At 37.4% G+C, this 10,959-nt stretch overlaps 1 protein-coding gene across 4 annotated transcripts in view; it reads right to left on the bottom strand.

Annotated features, from left to right (window-relative positions):
- ASAP1 (ArfGAP with SH3 domain, ankyrin repeat and PH domain 1) overlaps positions 1-10,959 on the bottom strand; it is a 145,939-nt gene that overhangs the window by 72,425 nt on the left and 62,555 nt on the right. For 3 of the 4 annotated variants that reach the window (XM_072999342.2, XM_072999340.2, XM_072999341.2), the window contains one exon: positions 10,714-10,843. In XM_072999342.2, the coding sequence (XP_072855443.2) occupies positions 10,714-10,843 (130 nt within the window). Of the gene's footprint in view, positions 1-10,713; positions 10,844-10,959 lie in introns of those variants that run through there. The other variant, XM_078391647.1, reaches the window with a different exon arrangement.

Consider the following 10,959-nt stretch of genomic DNA (forward strand, 5'->3'; position numbering starts at 1 on the left):
ATCTCCTTAAACACCCTTAAATCATTTTGAACTACAAAGACAATATTTATTATGCAAGAAGCAAAACAAAACACCACCTTAAAACATTAGCAAGCCTTACATTATTCTTCAAAGTATCACTGCAACCACCTAATTACTCTCAAAAGTAACGTGCAGTAATCTTCTCCTTACGTTATACCATTATTGTGAATCAGTTTCCTTCAAAAATTGCTGGAATGCTGTTACATGCTATTTCATTTTTGAATGATATGTTTTCCCTCCTTAACTGCATCTGGATATTTAGACCTCATGGCACAGTGGTTAAATTGTAGTACTGCAGCCAAGACTCTGCTCACAACTTCAGTTCAATTCTGTTGGGCTCAGGTAACTAGCTTAAGATTGACTCAGGCCTTCCATGCTTCTGAGGTTGATGAGTACCCAATCTCGCTTGGGGAGGGGCATGAGTAACCTGCGTAAATAAATTATAAACCACCCAGACAGTGTTTTAAGCTCTATGAGGCAGTATATAAGCAGCACTCTTCCAGACCATACATGCTGTAAATTTGTTAAGGAGATATAAAAGATATATCACTATTGAAGATATATCATTATGAAAAGTTGCAAATCACAGCTAAGCATCATGCAGTTCATAAGTTATTATATATTTTTATATTCCTATTGAGTTAAATTAGAGTTTTAGAGTTCAACTAGACAAAGCTGGAGGTTTTATGGTGGAAAAGGTAGTGCTTTATTCAAATAATGTTCTCTACCTTATATAGGCAGACCTTTAAAAATTATTCTTTATAACATATCTCCAAAATGCAACCACAGTTTAAGAAATGAAAAGCTATAATCAGAAAAATGGCTAAGTACATCAAAAAGCTTAACTGAAAACTGAATGATAGTTTAGCATATAGAATAGCAATTTCTTTACCACATGTTCTTATTATGATAGGGTCTAGCCTCCCATACTGAAAACTGTTTTTGGTTCAAACACTAAAGAATAATGTTAGAAGTATATCTATAGTCAAGGCACTCTAGAAAAATTAAGTCACTGCCACAACAACCTATCCATTTTTTTACTTTGAAATTGTGCAAGTTGTAAAAGAGGCCTTTGTTTTACAGCAGACATACAATTTCTCCATTTGAAGGAGTCCCATTGATCCACAAAAGCAAACCATCATGGCTGCAGTTATTATCATGATTCACATAAACTTTAATTTGTGAAGCGGTCTACATAGGCAATGTGTTTCATAACCATTATGAAACCTAGAACTCTGTAACTGATGTGTTGAGTGAAACACAACACCCTTTTACATGACAAAATTCAGAGCAAACCTCAATCTAAGCTGGTTCCAAAGATCTGCAAGTGGCAACAGACATGTAAACATCTAACTTTTACACTGTGTTCTCCTCCACTGGATTCATTACCAGGCTCTTAAGGTCACCAACTAATTGTAACATGACACCAAGCAAATCAATTAGCTTAGGTAGAATGGCATTTTTAGGCAACCATTTTTCAGTAGCCTCTTGGAGCAGTGGTTAAACAACAGTACTGCAGGAAAGACCCTGTTCATGACTGGAGTAATCCTGGGCTGAGGTAGCTGGCTCAAGGTTGATTCAACCTTCCATCCTCTCAGGATTGGACATTTGAGAACCCACTGAGAGAGTGCTTTAAACACTAAGGGGCAGCATACGGTATAAGCAGCAGGCTTTGCTTTGCTTTCAGTAGTCAGACATTAGTAAAACATGAGTAAGTCTCCACTTCTATATACATTACAACAGTAGTCATTACTACACCCAGGAACACATGGTCTATTTGCCCATTCATTGTGACAATGCTGCAGGAAAGCCTACTGATAAATTAATGTTAAATGATTTTTTCTTCCTTCAAAACATCCACTAATGTTTAGCACAGCTAGAACACTTCAAATTTACTTTGAATCCCTCTTTATACAATAAAGTGCAGAAAACATAATTGTGCATAAAGACTCTTATTCTATACTTATCTCTAACATCAAAAAACACTGTAGCTATTTATGTTTCTTGCAGAGACTATAATTAAGGTTAAGATCAATTCTAACCTGTGCTGCTCATGTAGAAATAACGCTTATTGCATGTGATCTGCTCTTTCGATATATACTATAAATAGCAATATTAACACCACTTTTCACTTTCAAAAATCTTATTCAAACATCAACAGAAACCAAGAGTTCTATTATTGTTCTTGCACAGGTTGAACATGTCTTTAAATACAATATACAGACTGCTGCAACATTAATACAAGCAAACTTTGTTGTGTTGGGGGGGCAGGGGAGAATGATACCAATTTGGAGTTCTCACGCAAGCATTCAGTTTAATAATCCCTTGACTCTTCCTTCCTCTCCCAAGTGGCTCTCAGTTTTCAAGAGGTAAGCCACAGTGGTAAAAACAGTAAACTATAAATAGAACACGAAAAGTACTAAAGAACTGTCAACTGCTACTAGCTATCTCTAACAGGATTTTTAAACCTTAAAAATATCTTTCACTTTGACAAATTTATAGACATGTGTGGGTATACGTTCTAATCAAGGGCCCAATGTTCCAACACACTTTAAAGAAGAGAAGTCCGAATTTTTTTCATAAGGAACTGAAAACAGTGAATTGTGCACATCATTAAGTCAATCCAGAACCATAACTGAACAGCAATAACAAAGCAAGTCCTAGTGGAAATGAAAGGCTGAGAAAAGAACAGCAGAATCAAGTATTCAAAATGGTAATCAGTACACCAACCCGCAAAAGGAGTAGCCTATTTACTTTCTCCCAGAAAAGGGCACTAAAAGACTGAAAAGAAACCAAGTCTTCTAGACACCTGCAGCCAGAGGAGAAACATAAAACAAGGCTTCAGAATCTTTTCCTCAGTAAAATTCTATTATGTCATGTATAGTTGTATATACTGTATGCATATAAAGTTAGATAGTAATGGCTATGTTTTCAAAGTAAAATGTAGAGAGAAGTTGCACTGGACATGAGACAAGTTCCAAAATCCATATTATAATGATAAGACAACTCAATGGCATTACCACCTGACAAAGTGAATGGTTCTCATCCATGAATGTTTGCAGACAGTATGATGATTTTTAGTGATCTATAAAGGTATCACCTATTACTGCATTTGTTTCCCAAATATACCTCATTATACACAACAAGAATGACGTAATTATAAGAAACAAGAAGTGTACAATATTACAGTATTAGCTGACAAGGGTCCCAAGCAATCAAGACCATGCACCTAGAACTTAACCCAGACTATGGAATGCCCTCCCGACTGAGATTCGTCTGGCGCCGACGCTGATGACATTTCGGCGCCAGGTCAAAACCTTCCTGTTCCAGAAGGCTTTTAACTGAAATAATATTAGCTGTGGGTCTGATGGCAATTTTAATTGTATTTTAATTGTATTTTAATTATTTTATCTTTTGCTGTATTGAATTTTAATTATTGTAAGCCGCCCAGAGACCTCTGGGTAGTTTGGGCGGCATATAAATTGAATAAATAAATAAATAAATAAATAAATAAATGATTACATAACTACCAAAAGTTATGGTGTGTATTGAGTCTGTGCAGAAGGTAAACCCCAATTAAATGCCCAAGTAAATGGCACACAGACCAGGATCAACTTACTCTGTAGCTTTTAGGATACTTTCCAATCCATTCAGTCCACAGGTCTGTGACATCATCCATTTCCAGATCTCCATTGGAAATAAAGATTCCCAAAATGTGAAACACACACAGCTATGGCCACATTTACAAGCATACTCTAAACTGGGACATATAATTGATAACACTAGTGAGTTTATAAAGCAAAAGAGCCTCGTGGCGCAGTGGTTAAAACGCTGTACTGCAGCTAAAAAACTGTGCTCACGACCTGGGGTTCAAATCCCAGGTAGCCGGCTCAAGGTTGACTCAGCCTTCCATCCTTCCGAGGTCGGTAAAATGAGTACCCAGCTTGCTGGGGGGGCAATGTGTAGCCTTTATAATTAAAATTGTAAACCGCCCGGAGAGTGCTTGTAGCGCTGTGGGGCGGTATATAAGTCCAATAAATAAATAAATAAATAAATAAATAAAACTTTAACACTCAATATATACATTTTACAAAATAATTTCTGAAATTATGAAAAATAACTATTATTTTGTAGAATGTAGAAGTAAAAGAGAAAATGATTCTTTTTCATTACATAATTCACCCTACCACTTTCTTCCTGATCCTCAACAAAAGTGTGAACAAATGGCATAACCGTTCAAAGCAACAACTTACACATACACACACTGCTAGGACATACCGATAAATTAAAATTAATAAATTACTGTGTTCAGATGAAATCCACTTGAGATTTTTTTTCAAACAACTGAAATATGAAATTGTTTATCTAGTTCTAACCTTTAGCAAACTTGGCACTAAGGCTGATCTCTATATCAGAGAACTAAAAACCAGCCAATGTAACCAGAATTTCACAAAGGGATTCAGGGAATTAAAGGCCAGATAACATCTGTTTTAGATAAAGTAGTGGATAGCATAAAAATATAAAATCAACAAGTCTTCTTTAAGGTGACTCAGAATGACTTCTTCGAAGACAAGTCCTGTCTTATTACATGTTTAGGCTTCATTCAAACCATCAACAAGCAACAGGTTAATCCAATAAAGATTTATTTTCCAAAATCTTTACAAATTAATACAATAAACCTAGCAATGCTGGGGTAACAGAAATCCTCCTGTCCACTGGACATGACTAGAATTTGTAGAAGCATGCACTGTTTGAACAAAGCAGAGAGAAGTTCTCTTACAGTTCTACAGTCTGGGTCCATTCAAAGAAGCTGATATGCAAGTTTTAAAAAATTATATATCACTAATTCATACAATTCACTGGCACAAGATATGATGACCACTACTAGCTTAGATGGTTTTAAGAGAGGATTACACCAAGAAACACAAGGCTATAAATGGCTACTAATTATGATGCCTCCCCATGATGTCCATGTTCAGAGGTGTAAACCACTGTCAGAAGAGAAATAAGAAGATGCCATTGTGCTCATGTTCTGATTGCAGGCTTTCCAAAAGCATTTTTGGTCAACTGGTGTGTGAAGCAAGGAAACTGGACTGGTTCAGCAGGAATTTGAACTAATAGAATCGATTGTATTTCAAAAGATCAAATTGAGTAATAATGATCTGGAATGAAAATTCATTGGTAGTAAGGCATGTCTATGTGAAGTCAACAATAAATTTTATGCTGAAAATAAAAATAAAACGTGATATAAAAGCAAAGTGTGCTGTTTATATACCACCCCACAGTGTTTCAAGCACTTTCTGGGCAGTTTACAAGTTAATTATGCAGGCGACACATTGCCCCCCCCCCCCCCGGCTGGGTACTCATCTTACCGACTTCGGAAGGATAGAAGGCTGAGTCAACCTTGAGCCGGCTACCTGGGAGTGAACCCCAGGTTGTGAGCACAGTTTTAGTTGCAGTACAGCAGTTTAACCATTGTGCTATGAGGCTCCATAGAAAACATTTGTCATGAGGCTCTATAGAAAAACATTTGTCAGATACATCTCAAAATTTATGAATGCATAAATGCAACTACTTTAACTTTCCAAGAGGTTATTATGAATCTTCCCTGAAAAAATGTAGAGTAAACTTTAGGGTAAGGCCAAAGGGACCCAGGTACAAATTTTAGTCCCCAGGCCCCTACCCAAAATGTTACAGTACTTCACTTCCAGAACCAAAAAAGGCCCAGAAATGTTTAATAAGCTAAAAAATTAAATAAATCCTTCACCTTGCTCTAGAGGAAAACCACTTCTCTTTAAAGCTTAGAGGAAATTATTATCCTTCTTTTTCTTTCTTTCTTTTTAACGAGACACTCTGAGGTATGCCCATGTTTCTCATTCCGGCTTTACTGCCTGTATGGTATCATAGGTTTTTCCCCCCGCTCACTTGTTAGATGCCCAACAATATCACCTGCCACGTAAGAAAGAATTCCTTGCTCTCATAATACAGAAATAAATTCTAAAAAACAATACAAGTGTACTCAGTGAGAAACAAGGAGGAAACGAAAAAAAAGACTTATCAAGAAAGAACAGAAACTGTTATCTGATGGAATTAGAGTCCTTCAGGTAGGCACTCTGAGAAGTCCTATATCCTATTTATATTATTAGAAAATAAAGTTGCAGTAGTAACAATGAATATCATTTTTAGAACTAATAACCTGCCTCATTATTTCTTCAACAATCATGGAGGAGATCTCGACAAGATTGTTGCAATGAATTCTATATACGACTGCTCCTGCACAGGCTTCAAAGACTATAGTAGATACAAAATTTTGCTGTTCACTTATTGACTACATCAAATTACAGAGCGCTCTTGGATTTGTCTTCAATTCCAGACTCAATTAAAGATGCTGGTTATCACCTTTAACACTATGAATGACTTTGGCCAGCATCTTACACTGGGTGTATAAGACAACCCCCCAACATTTCCACTCAAAATATATAGTATGTTATATACTTGCCGTATAAAACTACCCCCTCTTCCACACATCTTCCACACACCAAATAAAAGGTGCTATTCATTGTCACCATTGTATGGCCGAGCACGACTGCAGCGCCTCCGCCCAGCCCCTGCATCTCCCTGTGACTGGCACTAGTGCACAAGTGCGAGCTCTGCATAGACAAGGGGTGGGCCAAAGCGCCACTGCTTCCCACCGAGCAGAATGGGCTGGTCACGTTAAAAAGGCTGGCACCCCTGTCTCACTCATGATGCTCGCCGTGGCCGCGCTGGATACCATGCGATACTGGACAGTATGTAGAAGGAGGTGGGCAGGCATCGGGAGGCTACTATGGGCACTGGGTGAGCATCAGAAGGACACTATGGGCAGTTATGTCTATTCCAACTGAAGTGCACCCGGTGTATAAGACAAACCTCCCACTTGGAGGCATGTTTTTCAGGGCAAAAAAAGTAGTCTTATACGCCAGCAAATACAGTAATTTTTGTGTATGGGTTTCCCAGACTACACTTGGAAGAGGACAGCCATCCAGCTAAAAGTGAAGTATGATTAGCAACTGCATCAAGTATGATCTCTATCATAGCCTATCTTTATGAAAGCCTATCAATGCTTATGGTTTTCCCCCTCCCCCCATGTAATGGAGTTAGTTTCCCTTCATAAGACCAAAACCTACAGCCTTGTTTCCTTTTTTCTATCTGACCAAATTACTGGGGAAACCACTCCACAACCAAGTTCAGTTAGGTGACTTCTAAAAATAAGACCACAAGGAATTCTGTGCAATCTTAAAGACCAGTACGTTTTTCTCCACACAACCTCAACAGCAGCTCACTTCTTCAGATACACAGAATGTACTGGGAGAACTGTATACAAACTCTCATTTGAGAAATGACAGCACTGACATCTACAGACTTCAGGTACAAACTTGTTCCTGAAATCCATTGTCATACCAAGCAACCTTCCAGTTGTGGAACTGTAACTTCAGAGATGACTGAATCAAATTCTGAAAGGCACAACTTTCAACAGACCAGGGAATCCATGGACCATTCAGAGTTTACAATTACGTCCATTCAGGATGAAGTGCCACAAATATTTATTTATTTATTTATTTATTTGATTTATACCCCGCCTATCTGGTCCGAAAGGACCACTCTAGGCGGCTAACAACCATAAAAATAATATAAGACAACGAAAATAGACAATTCTAAAAGAAGAAAGCACTACATTAAATCATATAAAAATCATACACAAAACAAAAAGCAAAAACAGAAAAGAGGTGTATGATGGAAAGGCCTGCTGGAACAAATACATGATACTGAAGCACTGTTTTTAAATCCTACCCTATTTCTCCCAAACTAAGACCTAACCTGAAAATAAGTCCTAGTATGATTTTTCAGGATGCTAGTAATATAAGCCCTATTCCCCAAAAAAAGCCTTAATTAAGTGAAACCTCGCCCTCCACCATTGTACAGCAACCAGAAGATGACCTGACTGTATTAGAATAAATGTAGACTGTTGTGCATGAAAAAAATCCCCTGAAAATAAGCCCTTATGCATTTTTGGAGCAAAAATTAATATAAGACCCTGTCTTATTTTAAGGGAAACACGGTAGATAATGGCTGTTCTTCATCTTTGATAAGCCAAAGGTCAATAAGATTGGATACCTGGGAGTCCATTTATGAAATTATTAATTTTTCTTTCCATTATTTCATATTTACTTTTAATGGTGTATGCACATAGGCATTCCCCACTCATAAACATATTAATTCCACTGGTGATGCAAAAGAAAAAAAAGAGTCTACAATTTTGACTTTTTTCCTGATCCAATTCTGTTCTACTATATGACCACTGCATATATTTTCTGTCAATAATGCTTTCAGATAGCAGCAAAAGACCTCCTCAGGCTCTCTTAACCCCCAAAACATATCTTTGGAAAAATATGCTAGTACTTTATTAATAATTTATCTTCTAAAAACTTGCTGTGGGGCAAATATATATATAATTTGCTCTGGCTGATCCTGGTATCTGCTTCAGCCTTTTCATTAAATACAGTTTTAAAAGGGCATTCCAAGATTCCCTTTCCACTGCAAACCAAGATGCAGCACTTAACATTAAGCCATAAGGCAGTATCAGAGCTGGATAATCAACTCTTTGGCTTGCCTTGTGGAAAAAGAGGATGAAACTATGATCAATAAAGCCAATGAATTCCATCACCTCTTTTCTCCATTATGAATTCATTCCATTTGTTATGACAGGGAAGCAAAAAATGCACATCTTTCTAATGTTTGTTGGTAGAAATGAAGAAATGCAAAAACAGTTACTCATGTTTTGTCACAGTCTTACTGAGAAACGGAATCCTGACTCAATGACTAACTGGACAAACGAAAGGGATTCATTTGTTTCATGAAAGGAACGAAACAAAAGTGGACTCTATCGGCCTGGTCCTTTCTCCAACAATCTCATTTATGCAAACAAAATTGAGGTTATAAAAATCACAGACCATCACAAATATGCATCACACAACTGTTTGTCAACATGCTGTATTTTCAGAAGCCCCAACGCTAGCTTTTTAGCATTCCACATATATTCAATCAGCATTCCACATATATTCATTCATCAGAAAAGTGACAACTCATTTTAAGATTGCATTAAGTTTTGCCCAGAACAACAGCGAACTGTCAAATTCCTGCTGCCTCCTCAGCAGTATTCAACATGCCAGCTAGGATATACAAATCAATTCTTGTGATTCAGCTGTGATACACCAACCTACCTCACAGATAACTGGGGGATACAACTTCCCTTTTAGGCTGCAAAGATCCTAGTTTCTTTTGACTAAATGTTTACCAGCCCTTCAAAGAAGAAAACTTGAAGGCCAGGCATGGTCTGACAGGGAAACAGGGAAACTCAGAGTGGTCACTGCCATGTCAGGTGGCATCATTTTTCTGACTCCCTTCTGGACCAGAAACTCTCTCACAGAGAAACATCAGTGCTATCTGTACAGGTGAATGCAGTGGCACTCCACCTTTATGTTCTCTAAAGCCACAAAAGCTGATAAAACTATTTGATCAGTTATATACATCACCAGAGAAATGTTACCCTTGCTCAGGGTAACCATGACCAATCTCAGAAGAAAGGCAAATTACAGTGTGAATCAATGCCACTCCTCAAAAACAAACAAGGTATTTAAACTTATATCCCAGTTCTATTATCCAATTACACAGAAGCACTTATGTTGTTATGCTTTAAACTTGGATGTAAGTACTATTAATATTTCAGAAGGTCATTTGTACCAATGATAATCTTGCTCCCTAGAGCAAGATTATCATCGGTACAATTTCATTCTGCCACATCAGCAACACCAAGTCCAGAAAATATACTATGTCTGCAATAATCTGTACAAAGCTTTTAGCAGGGAGAAGGGGGGCTATGTAATTTGTATAGCGTTAACTTGAGATTATAAAATGCAACACTGAAGAGGTAACCATTTAATGCACCACAAATAAAGAATATTAGAAATACAATTCTTTAGTGCCTTTAAGCTTGCTGTCATCCCATCTGTAAACCTGCTTTTCCATTCATGACAAACATTTTAAATATCTCATATTCTTAAGCAACAATCCATTTCACATCACTTATATCTTGTAGTTATTAGACAATATTTCCCAATACACACAGTATGCAATATTCTGCTTCCATTCAAAAGAAAAAAGGAATGGGAAAGGACATATCAGCATCACCATAAAACAGCCAATGTCACTGCATCATTTCTCCAATGTCTTCCCCATGCTTTCTGCATCATCTTCCAACTGTTTCTACGTCTTTTTATCAGTTCCCAATTGAAAGTAATGCAATTTGTTACCTATACCAGACACATCAAGCTCCATTCATTCTGCACAACCATCTGCTTTACATAATCGTCAAACAATCCTGCTTCTAACCACCACGGCTGTCATTAGGATGGCAACACAAGGTAACAGGACACAGGAAACGAAATATCCAGCCTCCTTTTTCCCTCAAACCATTGTAATTCATACACAGAAAAAAGGCGTGAATACTACCTATAGTTTCTGCCAAGACAATGTATGCTATAATTTATTAAGAAAGCAGAATAGTGTTCAGCGACAATATGTATGTTGGTTAGGTTCACATGCATGTACTTCTACAGTAAACACATAAAGCAGACATGAGAAGTGTTTATTTACCTCTTCTAGAAGAGTGACTGTATTCCTGCAGTTCTGTAGCCGGGTAGTAAAGCTGGATGTTGTTGGAGAGTTGTAATCCTCTGTGGTCTCAGTAATAAACTCTGACACAGTGATCTGGTCCGGCATGATCCTGCCCATCAGTTGCAGATCGTCAAGAAGGAGAAATAGATAAGAATGGGGTGTTAAATACAAGGAGGAGCATCAAGAAGCTCAGGATAAAAAGGGAAGACAGTTTTAAAAATATCC

Source organism: Pogona vitticeps, chromosome 4, assembly GCF_051106095.1.
Source record: "Pogona vitticeps strain Pit_001003342236 chromosome 4, PviZW2.1, whole genome shotgun sequence".
NCBI lineage: Eukaryota > Metazoa > Chordata > Lepidosauria > Squamata > Agamidae > Pogona > Pogona vitticeps.